We start from the raw sequence: 19609 nt of genomic DNA on the forward strand, positions 1-19609 counted from the left end.
TCTAAGACGTTAAATGGCCAATGCTCTCTGAGCATAGGAAGTGTGACACTGAGGGAATGATGAACTTTAGCAGCTCTCACTAATGCTAATACAAGTTCTTCCTGAAGAAGCACTCTGCGCTGTGGCAGAGCGAGCAGATACCCAAACAGTGGAAAGGTTGTAATACAAACCAACAAACTGGGAGTTGAGAGGAAAGCTTGACTGGTTTAATACGTTATTGTGTTTTTCAGTTGCATAAATAGTGTGACTAACATTCTGTGTCTTTAGTGTTTTATGTTGGTGATAAAATTCATGTTACTATAATGCTACTTTGTTTTGAAATGAGATCATTTTTTCAGTTTCTAAGTTTTTCTTTTGACTTTTCCTGATTTGTAGATCATTCATGAGGTGCTAATTGATATTTTGTAGAGACCTGTGTAATTTTGTGAGCAGAAATAGTTGGAAATATTAAACTAAAGCATCAAGTTTTATAACTTCATTGTTATTTGAGTTGATAAAAGAAAATAGCTTATGTCATAAATTTTTCTATGAAACATTTTGTAAAATTCACAAACGAATGTTAAAGCTTGCTTTTTTGTGTGCTAGAATGCTTTTCGAGTGCTTGTGTGGGATGATTTTGCTGCCCATGAAGGCTTTGAAGTGCATCCGGTTTGTTTCAGCAGAACTGATTTAATCGTATATGAGTGCATTGTGATAGTTGGTGATACCCTGGGCATGTATCCTTTGAGATATCACATTTGTGTATATTTTGTGGGTTAAATTTGAAAAGATTCATTTTTTTACATTATTTTTTGTTTTAGTATTTGTTACAAAGGTGAGGAGGTTGCACAGACTCATGTGAGCCTCTGGTTAGAAAGGAGAGGGTGGGAGTTGGGGAGAAGATAGGTGAGAAAAATAGAAATATTTAATTTTTTATTATATTTAGCATTACATGTCATAATAACTTTCAAGCTAAAAAAGACATCTTCTTTGAGTTAAAACCATGAATGCAGTTTTGTGGAGCTTTGGAACCCTGAGGGTTTAGAATCCATGGCAATTGGCTAAGTTAAATACAACTTCATGTTTAAAGTTTCTTTGTCACACACATTATTGTTTTGTTCTGCCCGTTGAGAAAAGAACTTTCTAGACTAAAGTTTGTAAATCAGAGTTCCTTTATTTTCTTTTGAAGGTGATTGTAGTTGTGGCACCAGAGAAATGGGTTAAAAGATAAATATATATTTCCTGCTGTCTTTTGTTATGACAGTATTGTTTTTGCAATTACAAATATCTGGCTTGTAGAATAAAAACAATATTCGGTTCACAATTATCATTTTGACTTAGTATCCTATGAAAAAGTGTTCATTTATTATATTGTTTCTTAATATTATTTTGTATTCTGAATGTTCTAGGAAACCTGAATGTTACCCTTCAGATTTGGGATGTAGGAGGGCAGACGATAGGAGGCAAGATGCTGGATAAATACATCTATGGAGCCCAGGTAGGACCCACATACACCGGCGTGTGGCTGGGCTCACCAGCTCAGTCTGAATAGGTTTGTTGTGAGTCTGTTGTGAGTTACGTAGAGTCTGTTTTAGATTTATGTTGATATTTGGCTTCTCTCTCCTCAGAGAGCTTGTGTGATGGAACTGGTGACACTAACTGGTGGAACTGAAAAGCTGTCCACAGCTTTGCTGTGTCTTAGACTTTGATTACAGTTGTCAGCAGTTGGACACATGCAGGGATAAATGGTATTTTGATATTCACTAGCTGACTTGGTTGCAGTGATTAATTTCTTGTAAACCGGTTGAAGGGGTGAATGCTGTGGTACAGGGGGTGAAGCCATGACTTGGGATCCCTGTCTCTCAAGCCCCACCTCTTCATCCTGGGAGGCAGCAGGTGCTAGCCCCAGTATTTGGGTCCCTGTCACCCAGATGGGTCTGCTGGGTGCACTTCTGGGCTCCAGACAGTTGGGGGAAGAACCAGCACATGTAAGATTTGTCCCTGCCCCAGCTGTCTCTCTGCCTCTCAGATAAGTACAAAATAAACACTCTGGAAATGAACTTACTAAAAATATCCAAGGGGAAGATACTGTTTTTATGTGCAAGAATGAAAACTGGAGCAGGAGCTGTGTCTCAGTGGATGAAACTGCCACCGCATGGCAGGCCTGCTCCAGTGTCCTGCTGCTGTGCTTAGGAAACAAGTGGAGGATGGCACAAGTATTTGAGACCCTGCCACCTGCGTCAGGAGCCCACATGGGGCTTCTGGCTCCTGTCACAGCCCTTGTTTTTGCAGCCGCTGGGGTGTGAGCCACTAGATTGCAGATTTCTTTTTCGTCTGTCTCTCCCTCTTGCTCTATTACTCTGCCTTTCAAGTCAATCTTCTAAAGCATTTTTTAAAAAATTATTTGTTTTGGAAAGGCAGAGTTACAGCAAGGAGAAACAGAGAGCAAGATCCTCTACCTGCTGGTTCACTCCCCAGATGGGTGCAATGGCCAGTGCTGATCTGATCTGAAGCCAGGAGCCAGGAGCTTCTTCTGGGTCTCCTACGTGTGCGTAGAGTCCCAAGGCTTTGGGCCATCCTCTGCTGCTTTCCCAGGTCACAAGCAGGGAACTGGATGGGAAGTGGAGCATCCAGGATACAATCTGGCATCCATATTGGATCCTTGTGTATTCAAGGTGAGGACTTTAGCCACTAAGCTACCATGCTGGATCCTTTTTAAGTGTATTTCAAAAATTTAAATGAGAAAAGCCACAAGCTAGCTGTATGTGTATCAGATTTAATGTCATATTTGATCTCATAACTATATGAGACATATCTAATAGTATATTTTCTAAAGAAAATATACAGAGCCAGAAATATAATTACATAAAAATTTCTATGTAACATAAGCTTATGTTAACATGATTTATATATTTAAAAAAAGTTATTATATAGTTAGAGAAGATGCAGACTAGTAATATGCTTTAAACATTACCATTACATATCTGAACACATGTGAAAAATAAGAATTTCCTTTTTAATGCTTTGGCAGATTGCTTTTGGTTAATATAGATTTTGGAAATAGAGTGATGCTGATGAATGTGGTCACCTGCTGACAGAGCCCGTGTGATGCCGCTCATCACATGATGACATCGTATGATGTGAACTCTGCGGTGCTGGCTGTGCTCTGCAGGTGAAGCTGATTGATGGGCCTTTTCCTTATGTGGGATTTTGCTTCTGCTTTTGATTACAGAGTATCTGCCACATGGTCATGAAACATTATGAAGATACGAGTACAAGTATTCACTTAGTCTTTTAGTTTTGTGTTTTAGGCAGGAGAAGCACATTTGTTGTGGAGCCATGTTTCTCATGAAGAGGAATCCATAGCACTGAGTTAGGGAATGTTAAGCATCCCTCTGTACAAAGTTTGGTTCTTGTCAAATACCTTTCTCTTAGTTTGGGAATGAAACTAAGTTCTGATATACTTTATAAAATACAAAGAAGAGGGTAAATAAGGCCGGTGTGGTCTGGGTCATGTAGAGGGGTTCCAGAAGTTTGCTTTTTTGTATTAATGCTACATGTATTTGTTTCTCAAAACTGTTTATTATGTTCTGTTTTATTCTTTATCTCCTCTACATATTTCTCTTCATTTCTTCCATTTGTGATCAAATGACAATAAACCTCATATTCTTGTGTCTGGCTTTTGTTGTTTCCTTTTAGCCAGTTTAGAGTGTATACTAGGATATATATTTTTTTTTGCATATCAAAACGTGACAATTTATTTGACCAAATAATCACAAATTGTGTGACAATTGTTTTCCCCTGTTCTCTCCAATGACTAAAAAAGTTGGATATCATTTGTTATACTAAGATATTTTGATGGTCAGAGATTTGTAGGAAACTCCAGTCTTTGTTTTACTTGTGTATTGGATTAAATGAGATTTAAAAATAACACTGCTCCATAGAGTCTGTCTTCAGGCCAGATACAGGAGTTAAATTAGGTTCATGTCTAGTGATGTTCGGCTTTGCACATGGCTGACAGGTGCTGGAGTTAGTGAACAACAAGGGGACTTTATGTATTTCATCATGAGTAGTAAGATCAAATGCAAGGAGGGGAATATAATGTTCATTAATTAGATTTTCTGAATTGTACCTCATTGCGTATTGTTTTTTTTTTTAAAAAGATTTTATTATTATTGGAAAGCCGGATATACAGAGAGCAGGAGAGACAGAGAGGAAGATCTTCCATCTGATGTTTTTCACTCCCCAAGTGAGCCGCAACGGGCCGGTGCTGTGCCAATCCGAAGCCGGGAACCAGGAACCTCTTCCGGGTCTCCCACGCGGGTGCAGGGTCCCAAAGCTTTGGGCCGTCCTCGACTGCTTTCCCAGGCCACAAGCAGGGAGCTGGACGGGAAGTGAAGCTGCTGGGATTAGAACCGGCGCCCATATGGGATCCTGGGGCCGTTCAAGGCGAGGACTTTAGCTGCTAGGCCACTGCCGCCGGGCCCCTCATTGCGTATTGTTAAAGATTTATTATTTAATTCATTTAAAATATTTAAAGTGTATTACTGTTAAATAAAAATCAATATTAATGTGGAAATCACATAATAAAATTAGCCACTACAAAGCAAATAACCAGTAGCATTTTGTACATACACAAATTGTTTTACCATTTCTTTAAATCGATTTTTGACCATGTGTTCTTTGTTATTCAATAGCAGCTTATAATCAGCAGACATTAATTAGAAAATTAATTGCAGTTTCAAGGATTTTCATCTTTTTTGAGAATGCTTGGTAACTTCTCTCTGTTTTAATGTGCTTCGTTTTTAGGGCAAGGGAGACCATGAATGTCATTTCCTTCTTTGTCTTACAAGGCTTCTGCTTTGAAAGCATATGCTGACTTTTTCTTCTATTGATGGTGTTTTAGAGTATTTATACCTTAATTTCTGTGATTGTTACAAAAATATAGTTTTATTAAATTATAGCAACGTGCAGTTTTTTGGATAGGATATTTCTGAGAAATTTTGGAATGTTGTCATGAATTTGTCCTGATAAACTGGGAATTTTGAGATGATAAAATGAAATGTACTAAATTGACGCTGCTGGAATAACTTTGCTTTTCAGAGAGTCCCAATCAAGTGACGATGGAGCACATTTACCAGCAGTCTGTTTTGTTTGTGTAAATTTTATATCTAGGCAAAAGAAGCTCTAATTTATTATTGACTACCATAAATTGGGAGATGTGTTAACTTTTTGAAAACCTAACACAGCTTTCATATACTTAATGATGTGAGATTCCCAAATCCTAGTGACTCCTCAAGGTTGAGCGGTATTGTGTCGTGGGTGGTTTGTTTTGCTCCTTTCACGAACACTTTGGATTTGAGTATACATGCTACAGAACAGAAATCTGCTACAGATTATGTTTTGATGAGCTATTTTAGCAAGTCAGTTTAATGCGTTATTTAGGGTCTTGTTTTAGGTTCTCACACTTATTTATTTTATACAGAAATAATTATATAATGCATGTCCAGGTTATGAAACTTATGAATTTCTTAACATTCAGGAAGAAATGCGTTTGTCAGCTGAGAGTTAACTTACGTGCAAATAAAACTGATCATTTTACCCTCTTCACTCCCCTCCCCCCACATGGTAGCATTAAGCTTGAGCAATAGGCTATTGAATAGCTTTGGTTGAAACCAAATTTAATTGACACCCAAAAAAGAATTAGTGAAGTATTTTAACAAGGAATAGTTCCAAGAATTGAAAATATGTTCTAGTTAAATTCCAAGATTTTAAATTAACTTTAAAATTTCCAGGAGTCTTCAGAAGGATGTTATAGGCTATTTTTCATAGTGGTTAGGAGCAAACACACAGTGCATAGTGTTTAGTGCCCTGTAACCTGCGGCTAACAGAGGCTAATAACAAACCTCAGAGAGGGGCTGGATGTTTCATTTTGTAGCTCTTTCCGTCCTGGAATCTAAGTGGTTTGCAAACACTGCCCCACTGAGCATAAACTCAATGAAATGTAGTCATTTGTGAGGTAGAACACAACTAGTATTGTGGGCCGGTAGCCCACACAGATGAGCCAGTCTGTTAACCACCAGCTAGAGTCTGATGCCTTATGACGGGGGAGAGAGCAGATTTCAAAACTGGATGCTCTTACTGTAATATCTTTACTATGAATATTTTAGTTGTATATTTGCAAACTTAGAATCATTTATGTTATGGGCCTCATTACATTGGTATTTCTTATGTTAAACAGCATCTGATTTAGTTTCCATCAATGTGACTGAGAGCTAAATTAGATTATTTTATAAGTCAGAGGGAAAAAAAGCCTCATATTTTTGGACGTGAGCCCTGTAATTGAGGTTAAATATTATGTGTGTGTGTATGTACTTGGTATGTGTTTAACTTCTGTTAAATTGTGGGAATAAATCTGCTTGCAATCTTACAGGACTGTTGAGTATTGTCAGCAGTGCTCCCAGTGATTCCTTTGAAATTATATCCTTTGGGTTTGGTGACAAGTGGTGCTTATTGGATATGCTGAAAGGTGAAATAGAAACAAAAGTACTGTAAAAGTAACTTTATGTAATACTGAAAATTTTGAAGTTTTTAAAGGGAAGTTGTGATAGTATTCTGGATCTCAGAAACATTAAATTCAGGCATTAAAATGGAGAAAAATTTTGAGGAAGAAAGATAGAAAAAGGACTCATTAAATTTGAAACCTGAGTGCCAAAGGCCTTGTAAAACTGTCTGGAAGAAAAGGAAGAGTTTGAGGGCAGATTGGAAAGTGGAAGCCCAGGGTGGTGGAGACGTGAGGGAGGGATAGGTGGCAGATAGATGAATGTTGACAGAAGTTATCCAGGACTTGAGACATAGTGATGGGTTTCAGTGTCTCAAGATTGCCAAGATGATTAGATCCAGTAATCTTCAACTAGACTTTCTAATGGAGTTGAACTTTCTGTGATTGGGAAGAGTCCTTTTCTAGAATGAATCAAAAGAGGTTGGATTGGACTTCGTGGTGCAGTGAGTTTAAGCTGCTGCTCTTCCATGGTGGCATCCCATCGGAGTGCCAGTTCTAGTCCCAGTTGCTCCTGAACCAACTCCCTGCTCATATACCTGGGACAGCAGTGGAAAATGGCCCAAGTACTTGGTCCCCCACCCACGTGGAGTTCTTGGCTGCTGGATTTGGCTTGGCCTAGCCCTGGCTCTTGCAGCTGTTTGGAGAGTGAGCCAGTAGATGGCAGATCTGTCTCACCTCTGTTTTTATAACTCTGTCTTTCAAATAAACAAATCTTAAACAAGTAGGAATTACATGTAGTTTTATTGATGTGATGAAGGACTCAGATTCCCAAAAAGGCGAATGCTTAGAGGTCTGTCTAGGTTTTTCTGTGTCAAGGTGGGTTAGGTGCAGGCTCTGGCAGTCATAGTTGTAGTAATGTATGCCTTTGAAATAATAGGTTCATTTCATCTATACTTCCAAGCTCAGGGCTATGAAGTTATTCATATTAATTTCTTATGTTAGTGATGACTTATCATGTGTTTCTGATATTGTTGTCTCCCTTTAATTTTATTGATTCTTTTGAGAAATTAGCTTATAGTTTTGTTGGTTTTCTGTATTTTCTTTTCAATTGCATTGATTTCTGTTCTGAGTTTTGATACTGTGCTTGCTTTAGGCTGAGATTTCTCTTCCTCTAGTTTCCTGCAATACAGGTCTAGATAATTGATCTTTCTTTTCTAGTTTGTATTCCATGTTAAATGTTTTTCTCTAAGCACTGCTTTTCCTGTATTCTGCAAGTTTTGATTGGTTATATTCAGAATGTTTTATAATTCTTTCTGAGACTACTTCTTTGACCATCATGTGTTATTCAGAATTTTTTCAACTGTCTTTGTTGTTTCTAGTTTGATTCCATTGTAGTTTTAAAAAATGTATTGTATGATTTCTGTTACAGAGTGTTTTATAGCCTATGTTTTCCCTTTATGAATAAATAGCTTGAGAAGAGTATTATTCTGATGTTGCTGAATGAAATGTTTTATCAATGTCAGTTTTATGAATTTGATTTTTAGTGCTATTCAGGTTAATCTGCTTTATGTGTCAATTAATGGCAGAAGGGCATTAAAATCTTTCACTGGAGTAGTAGATCAGTGCACTTGGAACTCACTGCATTTCTTTAAGTTTTTACCTCATGTATCCCAATTTTGTTTTGAGAGCTTTACGGTTTTAGGTCTTATGTCTAAATTTGTATTCCGTGTTGAGTTGATTTTTGACGATGATATGAGGTATGGCTCTTCAGTTATATTCTTTTGCCAGAAGATACGCATTTTTTTAGTACCACCTGCAGAAGAGTGTCATTTTGTATTCGTGTATTTGTCAACAGTAAGTTGGACATACTTGTACCTGTTTGATTTGTTTCTGAGTATTCTGTTGGTCAGTATGTCTTTTTTTGGAGGAGTATCATGCTGTTTTAATTACGGTAGCATGGGCTCGGCAGAGTGGCCTAGTGGCTAAGGTCCTTGCCTTGATCCCATATGGCCGCTGGTTCTAATCCTGGCAGCTCCACTTCCTCTCTATCTCTCCTCCTCTCAGTATATCTGACTTTGTAATAAAAATAAAAAAAAAATCTAAAAAAAAAACTACGGTAGCTTTTTAGTATGATTTGGAATCAGACAGTATTGATGCCTCAGACTTTGTAGTTTGTGCTCATGATAGCTTTGGTTATTTGGGATTTATTTCTCTTGAATGTCAAACTTCATTTTTGGTCCATTTTATTTACTTTCTCTCTGAAGAACCTAATGACTCCAGAGCAGGTTTCCTAATGATTACTCAGTTTCTATTTTTCTGAGATGAGTTACCTTAGTGTTTGTTTTTCTGAGAAAACCTTTTTTTCTCCTTCAGAAAGTGTTTTTTTTTTTTCTGAATATACTATTCTAGACTGGTGGTTTTCTTTTTGATAATACTTTAATTGTTTCATTCAGTTCTCTTATTTACATAGGTTCTGTGAGGAATTCTTGGTAGTTATATTTGTTCTGTTATAGAGAGGTGTTTTTTTCCTTTCCTGTGGCATCTTTGAAGATTTTCTCTTTGTCTACTCTATGGTGTAGTTCTACTGTATGATATGCTTCTGGATGGAGTAGTCAGTAATTATTTTAGTAGATGTTTTCTGCTATTTCTAGGTAGTGGCATCTGTAATGAATTTTGGCATCTTCTTGTCTATGATTACTTCAGATGTTTCTTAAAATCTTTAAATTTCTGTATTCTCGTATATATACGATGTACAGTTTGGAATTGTTCACTGTTCTTTGATGATGTGATCTGTTGTATTCTTTTTTTTTTGTATTTTTGACAATAAATAATTAACACTGAGCTGTGTTCAAGTGCACTGACTACTTCCTAGTCTGTGTATATTCTAATGTTCTAAGAAGTGGTGTTCTTCATTTCTGTTAGAGTGTTTTTCATGTTCATGATTCTTTTTTATTATTTCTTAGAATTTCCATATATTTGTTTACATCATCTTCTGTTCACATGTGAACCTTTTTCATTGGTATAATCTGCATATTATTCAGTTTAAAAATTTTTTCCTGATTAATAATTGTAAAATCTGTGTCCTGTGTGAATCTGATTTCAATAATTGCTTTTTCTCTTCAAACTGCCTTTTGGAGTGCTTTGTAGTTTTCTCTTGAAAGTTGGGCTACGATGTATTGTTCATCAATCGTGCAGGTGGACCTTTAGTTGAAATTTCATATTGTTTGTTGTAGCTGTAGGTGCCAGAGGCATCACATTTCCCTCATGTGTTTGTATTTCCCCCTGCTTTTGTATGGCTAAAAGAACGCTTCTTTAATTGAAGTTTGTCTATGTCTTGCTGCAATCTATACAGTTCTCTCGATGTGGTGGTAGAGTGTGGAAAGGGGAAACAGTCTGTAATGTTACAGTAAAGACTCAGTCCTGTGGTGACCTGTGCTGTTGTGTGGTGACCTTTATAAGTGTATACTGGCTCCTCTCATTCACAAGAGACAGGATGATTAGAGGGGGCTTGAGTTGGGAAGATTCCTTCTCCCGTAGGAGCTCATAGATTGAAGAGTATCTTCTTCAAACTTTGCTTTTGGAGGTTTGTTTTATTTTACGATTTTTTTTTTTAATTTGGAAGGAAGAGAGGAGAGAAAGAGAGAGGGAGATCTTCTGTTCTCAGATTCCCTCCTCAAGTGGCTGCTAGGGCTAGCTCTGGGCCTGGCCCAAACCAGGAGTCAGAGTTTTTTGCACTTCTCAGATGTGGGTGGCAGGGGTTCTAAGGAATTGGACTATCTTCTGCTTCTTTCCTAGACACTTTAGCAGGGAGCTGGATTAGAAGTGGAGCAGCTGGAAACTGCACTGGAAGCCGTACGGGATGCTAGCATTGATATGGATGCCAGCACTGGAGGCATCAGTTTAACCTAGTGTGCCCTAGTGCCAGATGCTGGAGATTTATTCTTAATGAGAAAAGTAAAGTATGGTCATTATTTCTGATAATTTTATGTTGGGTGTCACTTAAAGCATCTTGGAAGATGGAGACATGGGAGTACTTAAAGTTTGTGGAAAATGTGCATTGTCTTTAAACTCCTTGCTATGATTTTCTTCAAGTAGCCTGCAGATGTCTAATTTACTGAAGTGAATCAGACAAGTAGTTTTGCATACAAATTATATGATATTTTTTAAAAACATTTTTGATGATTTTTACATAGTTGATTAGGGTGAGAAGAGTCAAGGGCTACAGGAAGGTGGGTGAGATCACCATTTCCACATTCTGTTTTTTTCCTTCCTGTATCTGGAAGAAGCAGAGAAGCCACACCCAGCCTCCCAAACACCTTTGAGCCCTCGGTCCAGCTACCCGACACCACCCCAGGGTCCCTGATGTGGGGCATGCTCTGAGAGTCCTGCTCAGGAGGTTTTGATAGTTCCACAGTTCTGAATTGCTGCTGATCTTGCCACTCTAAGCATAATGAAATCTCTCCATAATCCACTGGTTGACATAGTCCACCTGAGAGTCTCCATTTGCCCAGTTATTCACTGCCAAGACGTGGCTGGGGTAGTTGATCAACTTGCTCTGTCCTCCATTCTCTGTTGTGGTACCAGGTGTCCTCTGCAGACTCCAATGTACTGCAGTATCCTCCATGTGCACCTGGATATGCTGTCCCCTGCTCCATCTAAGCCACTGAGGAAGTCCAGCTCTGACTCGTGCACTCCACGGTCAGACCTTAGAACCTGCAATTCTTTCCATGGTTGGGGTTCTGAATCCAGTGATTCAGTTGGGGTGATCTCCAAAGAAACTTCATCTGAAGTGATCCCAGACCTGATTCTTGTGTGTGCCTGCCAGTCAGTACAGGGTCCAACACAGTCTATCACCCCAATCAGCGTATGCACATGCTGGTGGTTGCAGTTGCTGGGTCAGTTCTGCCTCGAGCCCTGTCTTCTGCACAAACTGATGGGTGTTGCAGTCCAGCGTGATCCTGCCCATCATGCATTTGGCCTTCATGTACACTAATGGGAGCTAGAGCCTAGTCAAAGCGACCTGCAGTAACCCACATCGGGCCTGTCCCTTGCTCTGGTTCCCGTGCTTGCCAGTATGGACAGCAGACTTGTCCAGTCTGTCCCATATCCCATTCAGCTCTCATACATTTCAATGGGCACTGAAACCTAATTCAGCCTAACCAACCCCACTCTCCAGCCCACACATGTGCCGGCGGGTATCACTCTGTCTAGCCATGCCTGTCCCAGTCCTGATTCTCATGCTCACCATTGAGTGTGGCTACCCCAGAGGGAGGTACTCACTATTTCCCTGCTGGATCTTGCACTCTGCAGGTGGTTCTGCAGTTTAACTTGACAGAATTTGCCGCCTGTGCCAGCATCTGCCAGATGATGCTGCAGCAAAGCCCAACCAACCCACACCCCTCTGGCTTATGCATGCAGCAGTAGAAACAGTCAGCCCAGCCTAACTTTCCTCTGATCCAGCCCATGTGAGGCCAGCAGGTGTTGTAGCCCTGCCTAGCCTGGTCTGCCCCCATCCCAACTCACGCTCTCCAATGGAAGTGGTTGTCTAGCAGAGGAGCCCCTCAAAGCCCCCCTGCCAGTTTTGCCCCATCCCTCCTTGGTCTCACATTTGCTGGTTGTATGCTGTGGCCCTGAAATGGAAAAGGATTTTAGAGGCTAACCCAAAGATTTAACTTTATAGACAGAGAGCTTGAGACCCAGAGAAGCCAAGTGACTTGGGGCCACTGTGGTTTAATAGTACTGGAAAATCATTAGTGTGCTAGATCTGCTTGTTCTAGCTTCACTAAGTAAATGTTAAATATTTAATAATTTGTGTGAGCTGGTTGAGTATATTCATGTTTAAAACTATATATAGACTTATAAATTGCTTATGAAGCAAATATATGGGCTCAGAATGCATCCGTGGATATTTTATTGTATATTTTTGTTGTCTGTACTCTTGAGGTTGTTTATGTCTTGCATACCTTCTGAAATGCTATGTAAGGGAATTCTAGCCAACTCTGTGCTTGGTATTGTCACATATCTCAAAATGATAATAGTGGAGTATTTACACTGGAAAATGGCAAGCACCACTAACAATACTTCCAACCATATTCCTGTCGTGCCTGGGATCCCAAGCCAGTCGATGAGTATTTGTCAGTGTATCACTGAGCTTGACTTTTGTGTGGTATGCTCTGTGGTGAAGGCTTTGGTTTTGCTTCAGTGGGTACCTTGAGCCTTAGAGCCCAACTTCCCTAGCATGCTGCACATATATTGTTTGTGCTTGGCAGACAAACGATTTTAGTCATCTATGCCTTAATTCATATCTTGGCTCTATCACTTGACCTACCAGTGTTACCTTGGTTACTTTAACTTCTGTTTATTAGTAAATGAGAATAATACTATTGATTTCTTGTTTATTGAGAGGAGTAATGGAAAGACTTAAAGTCTTAAATAGTAGGTGCAAAAAATGTTAGATTTTATTAATCTAACAAGCAGGCATAAATACCGTTAAGATCCAGACTTACTATGTATGCACAGTTTTGTATTAAGTATTTGACCACAAACTGGATGAGAATCAAGAATGTGGGACTGTTATTTTTGTGTGTGTATATATGTCTCTTTCTTTCCACACGAAATAATGGGATAAATTAAAAGGAATATGATACGTAAGAGGCAGGAAGCAGTCTTTCTGTTATATTTGGCTTTTCTTGGACTCTTATTACAGTATTGTGTCCAATTTTACATTGGATGTCAGGAAACTGTATGTAGTGTGTCCTGGGAAGAATCAGCAACAATGATTAAAGGGATAGAAAATAGGCCCTTTGAGGCAAGCTTAAGGAACTGAGTTTATTTACTCTGGAAATGAGATGATAAAGGAGTTACTTAACTATCTTCAAGTGTGAAGGGCTAGTATAAGAATACTCTTAAGTTGTATCCAAATGCACAGAGGACTAAGAGGAAATTCACATTTCATTTAAAGAAAATTACGTTAAACACTGAAATTGACTATCAAGGGATTCATGGAATCTTCATTTCTGAAAATACTAGAAAAGGGGCAGGAGGTATTTATTTATAGAAATGTTCATGAAGGTGAGGGGACTTGGAGCTTTCAGCTTTGTATACTTCTGTGGCATGATGTTCTTGTATTTACCAGACTTGCTAAGCATATACCAGATAGTTTACTGGGAAGCCACTTATAATTTTGATAAAATTAAACCTTAACTTGGATTGCAACTTAATTGCCTGATTTATCTCAGACATTCAGTATTCTATGTCTGCTAACTAATTTAAATTGAAGTCAGTTTATGTGTAAAATATACTCTCTGTATGTGCTGTCGACATGTTTGAGACATTAGCCAAAAGTACTAATTGCTAGTTTTTAAGTAATGTATTAACACATATTTTTAATTCTCTTGTGATAGGGAATCCTGCTGGTATATGATATTACAAATTATCAAAGTTTTGAGAATTTAGAAGATTGGTATGCTGTGGTGAAGAAAGTGAATGAAGAGTCAGAAACTCAGCCACTGGTTGCTTTGGTAGGCAATAAAAGTAAGTTTTATTACTTATTAAAGTTTACTTGCTGTTATAGATGAAAATTTATGTTTATTCCTTTGTCCCTTAAGTCACAGCCCCTACTCAAACAGTGCAGCCCTAATCCCCCGTGTTACAGCATTTGGAAGTGGGAGCTTTTGGGAGATGCTTAATGTTAGTGGGGTCTTCATGATTGGCATTGATGCCTTATGACATGAGAAAGGTGACCTCTGCCTGTCAGGTGAGCATGCAGAAGGGTAGACATATACTGGCAGGGAAGAAGGCACTCAACGGACAGTGAATAGGTCAGCACATTCGTCTTGGACTTCTAATCTTCAGAATTGTGAAAATTATGTTTGTTGTTTAGGCCAACAGTCTGTGTTATTTTGTTATAACGGCCTTACCTGGGAGCTTAGTAGTAACATTTCTGTATCCTGTAGTTTATATTCCTGGAAAAATATAAGGATTTGATATTCCGGAGGAAGTTTTCTGGGTTGAATAATGTGCTTGAGTAGAGAGTTCCTAAGGGTGTGTCAATCTTTGCAATAACTGTTTTGATGCCTGGTCTGTCATTAAGTGCTCTGCTGCCCTGGCCAGTTCCTGAGACGGTGGGTGAGATGGGTCCACGATGTGTTTTGGCTTCCTGTGGTCTAAGGAAGCAGTGTGAACTAGTAAGAACAGCAACACAGCTGCAGATTTGATGATGCTGTGTTGCAGCTTCAGCTCTCTCCCAGAGGTCTTGAGAGGTACATCTGATTAAATGACTCCTTATTCTAAGGAAGGAAGCAGTATCTGGTTGGGATTTTATAGGCATTATTTCTTGTCTCCATCACTTGTCAAATTTCTAACTGAATTTTTAAAAGTAAAATATAGTTACCATCTTTGAGAAAAGAATGTATTATATTTGGAAGAAGAGCACTTCTAGGGTAGAGATAATGGATATGTAATCATGACATCTGTTGGGCTATGACATATAAAAATCATAAAGCAACTCAATATAGGAATATTTGGTTGTCTATTATATGGACTACAGTAACAGGAGACATTAATAAAGTTTTAATACATGAGATATTATGATATGATTTGATTGTCTCTGATTTACTTGACATCAGGAAAAGAGAAAATGGATTCAAAGTATACCATGGAGGATTTAGGCCAGGTCCTGTTTCCTGACAGCCAGCATTGTTCACTCAATGCCCATATTCACTGCTCAGAGACTCCTCTGCTCCAAAAGTCTTTACAAAAATGCAATATGTATTTTTTGGTCTGTGATTATTTAGGAAATAGTGCTTCCTGAAAAACCTTACCAGGACTTCAGCATCTTGAGGTTTTGTACACTGAGATGAGTATTTAAGAAATCCAGGCCTTAATTTAAAACAGTTATGTCACAAGTGTGAATGTCATTTTTCTAAAGATTATAAATATAAACATTTTTCTACTCTCCAGAAAAGAGCATTACATTTCACAAAATGGCATGGCCTGAGGAGAAATTGTAGTTTTTTCCTTTCTTTTTTTTAAAGCTTCCGTTTCATTTTACTTATGTATGTAGCTCTTCAGAATTGAATCAGATGCTTTTAAGTTATTTGAAATACACTTTATGAGTTGTAAGTTTTGAGGAGCTTAGCTTCTATTTCTGGGCACAGCTTTTTATTTAAAAATTTTTTTTAGTCCATTTTCATGTTACCAAAGCACTGGTTTATATAATGGTTCAATTTGTGCTTAATTGGAGGTTTCCTATCACCTATGGAAAATTATAGAGTAGTGGAGGGAAGGGGTTGGGATTTGTTTTCATTTCTTTCTGGATATGCAACCACCATCTGAGATAATGGTGTCGGGGTACATAATTATATACATTCTGTTAGGTGTTTATCTTATCCTGTGAGGCATCCACCATTGGTCACTGTCAAAGGCAGGATATCAGAGGAGATGGGCTTATTGGACTGGGCTGGTGGTGCCATGCCCAGATTGCAAAAACAAATATTTATGTAAGTTACTTGAATTTTGTATAGAAAATTAATGCAGTGTTATGTTTGAGATTTAGTAGCATAAAATTAAGAGATTCTTTTCACGTTGGCAAAGCTACAACTTTCTTGTGTAAATTTGTAACGCTTTCTTTCAGAATGAGATCATATAACAGTGTGTAGTCACATTCAATCTTCTATATGTAAAAAGAAGAGATTATAGATGAATATTTTCCTGGATATTATTTACTACATAATCTGTCCCTGGCCCAGTTTCATATGGTCATGAGACAAAGATCCTTTTGCAGTTAAGCCTATTAGGAATTTAACTCTTGGATCTCCTGGATATTTTGATTTCTGTTTTCGGGTTATTGATGTGTTAGTATGGTAATATGTACTCATTTTATTTTGGAGGCATGTAAATCAGCAGCAGGAAAATTTCTGAAGACCTTTAGACATTGGTTTAGGGCAAAGTGAGAGACTGAATCGGAAGGACATGCGAAGCTGCTTTATTGTATTCCTGTTTAAATAGTCATCTTCTGCAATATGCTGTGTTCTTACTGAATTGTATCTTATACTTTACAGTTTAAACAGAAAACATATATTGGAGAGAAATCTACGTGGTCTGTGAAAACAATAGTAGCCAGAGTGACTTTTATTCAAAGTTAGTAGGATAGTATATGTGAATTTCATTGCTAATAAAAGGTTAAATCAGTAAGTTGTATGATTATTTGCTTTTTGTTGAACTATGGTAAACTCTTAGAAATCTGGCGTGAGGATAATTTGATATAATTATGACATGATGATTGTAGCTTTAATTTTATATTGTATTCAAATATAAAAAATAACTAGAGAATGTTAGTGGTGAAATTAGTAGTAGAAAGCACTTGAAATTAGTACATGAGTTGTCATAATATGTGGTGCAGAAATGTATATGATAATTAAAACAAACATGGGACAGGTGCATTGGCTCAGCAGGCTATTCTCCACCTGTCGTTTTGGCATCTTGTTTGGGCTCCAGTTCGAGTCCCAGCGGCTTCATTTCCAGTCAAGCTCCCTGCATATGGATTAGGGAACAGCAGAGGAGGGCTCAAGCCCTTGGGCACTTGCTTCCACTTGCAAGACCAGAAGAAGCTTCTGGCTCTTGATTTCAGATCCGCTCAGCTCCAGTCTCTGAGGCCATTTGGTGAGTGAACTAAAGCATGGAAGATCTTTCTCTGTCTCTTCTTCTTTCTATAAATCTGTGTTTCAAATAAAAATAAATAAATCTTTAAAAGAACAAGTAAATTTATTTTATTGTGTGTTCTCTTCTAAAAAGCGATCAGATACTAGTGTTATTTCTTTTTATAATTTAAGATGTTAATGCAGTACTAAGTAGTAATTAAGATCATAGGGCTTTGGCATAATAAATTTTTCTACAAGACCAACTTTATGTAATAGCAGGATGACTAAATAAGTTAGTTTATATCTTTTTTTTAAGATTTATTTTTATTTTAAAGGCAGTTACAGAAAGAAGAGGGAGAAAGAGATTTTCCATCTGCAGGTTCGATCCCCAAATTGCTGCAACAGCTGAAGATCTGCCAGTTTAAAGCCAGGAGCCAGAAACTTCTTCCAGGTCTCCATTGTGGGAACAGGGATCCAGGCACTTGAACCATTCTCTGATATTTTTCCACAAACCAAGAGCTGGTGCTGCAGGCATAGGCTTAGCTTGCTATGCTGAGTGCCAGCCCCAGTTTACGTCATTAAACTTCAACTTCCCTCATTGAGAAAGATTAAGGAAGGAATGGAGTGAAAAGCACATGGTCTTTTGCACAGTAAGTGCTTAATAACTGTTGATTGTTTCTGTGAAATGTAATAGCTCTTTAAAAGTAGCATAGCTTTAATATGAATGATCACAAGTTAAAAATTAACAGAGCTGAAATAGATGCTTTTTGAAGCTGACCTTAGTAAGATAATTCTTAGAGATTTTCCTGTCACCATTTTTCTTTCCCGATTGATTGCATGTTCTATATTGGTTCAGGCCTTTCACAACAATGGCTCTGAGAGTCAGTTTTCTATATGGAGCTCATCATTGGAAAATTGGTCTAAGATTGTGCCAAGCAGACAGAGTCCCAAAGGAGAGATTGGGACCTACAAAAGTAGGTCTTAATTTTTTTTGTAAGATTTTTTTTTTTTTTAAAGATGGAGAGAGAGGGGAGATGTCCTGTTTGCTTGTTCATTCCTCAGTGGTCTGGCCTGGCCAAATCCTGTAGCTAGAAACTTCATCCTGGACTTCCACACAGGTGGCAGGGCAAAACGCTGCTGCCTTCCCAGGAGCATTAGCAGGAAATTGGGTTGTAAATGGAGCATCTGGGAATCCAGTGTGGGGTTCCAGTTTCACAAGTAGCAGCTGAATTTGCTGTGCCACAACACCAGCTTTTATTTATTTCTTTTTTCTATGCAGTTGTTAAGTTTTCTGGAAAGTTTACTGGTTGCTGTTGCTTTTTGGGAGCTAAGGTTAGTAATTATAGTTGTGTCCAAATCTTTATACATGGTCATATTTTTACTTAGTGAAGTAAAAAATAATTCCTAGTAGGTAAATTTTTGAAAAGGGGGTGAGTAAATATTAGCCTGTGTTTATTTTAGAATCCCAGCTGAAATTTAGTATGTCTGCAGCCCCAAGTGGAATTGTGGTATCTGAAAGGCCACTAAACCTAGCAACGTAAGCACCTGGAAACCATTATGTTGCCATATAAGGTAACTTCTGCAAGGCAGAGAGCCAAATCCACCAGTTCTAATACCTGCTTCCCTAGCTGTGATGTCTTGCTCTTCCAGCACTGGGATACTCTCTTTGGATTCTGGCCTGCACTGCAGTGCCTAAGGATTGTAAAATGTATGTCCACGTAAGGCCATGGCCCAACATATTGCCATCACTTGTCTTATAAACTGCACTGGCCACCTGACTGGTCTTCCTCCTCCTCATGGTCCAGTTCCCCAATAACATATCGAATTATGTGATTCTTAGGCTGGAGATCTTTTGGTACTTTCTCATCATCCTGAGAATGAAATTTAGGCTCCTTATCAGGCCCGTCAGGCGCTGTGTACTCTGGTCCTTGCCTACTCTCAGCTCTCATCGTATATCTTGTACACACAATATGTTTTCCTGTTCCAAAAATGTCCCAAGTTCATTTGTACTGAAGGTTTTGTTCTGCTTGGAATGCTTTTCCTTCTAGTCTTGCCTTTGATTAGCTTCATTTTTGTTATTTATTGGTCACATAAATGTTGTGTTCTTCACTATTCGGTCTAGAGGAACCACTTGACCATTTTTACCAGGTTGTGTTTAGTTATATGTGAAGTCTTACTGCCCTCTGATACTGTTGCTTACCGTTCTCATCTGTTGAAATCTAAGATCTGTGTAAACTAAGGACGTCATCATTCAGAACATTGCCTGAATAAGTGAATACCAAATGAATGAATAAAAACTTTTCCATGAATACTTTTGAAACTAGAAATGTTTATGACCCGGGATCTGTTATTTAGGGAAAATAATTTTCTTAATGAAGAAAACAGTGCATGTATAGATAAAAGGACTCTATTAAGTCATCTTCAGGTCTATTTAAATCCACCCTGGTGAATGTCAGGTGGAGTTTCTTAGGAAATGCATTCCTTTGTG

The 19609-nt window shown here is 38.3% G+C and overlaps 1 protein-coding gene across 6 annotated transcripts in view; it reads left to right on the plus strand.

The window, feature by feature from the left end:
- RAB28 (RAB28, member RAS oncogene family) overlaps window positions 1–19609 on the plus strand; it is a 105242-nt gene that overhangs the window by 8279 nt on the left and 77354 nt on the right. For all 6 annotated transcript variants that reach the window (XM_058670300.1, XM_058670298.1, XM_058670301.1 and 3 more), the window contains exons 3-4: window positions 1389–1477; window positions 13885–14014. In XM_058670300.1, the coding sequence (XP_058526283.1) occupies window positions 1389–1477; window positions 13885–14014 (219 nt within the window). The remainder of the gene's footprint in view (window positions 1–1388; window positions 1478–13884; window positions 14015–19609) is intronic.

This window comes from Ochotona princeps, chromosome 11, assembly GCF_030435755.1.
Source record: "Ochotona princeps isolate mOchPri1 chromosome 11, mOchPri1.hap1, whole genome shotgun sequence".
Taxonomy (NCBI): domain Eukaryota; kingdom Metazoa; phylum Chordata; class Mammalia; order Lagomorpha; family Ochotonidae; genus Ochotona; species Ochotona princeps.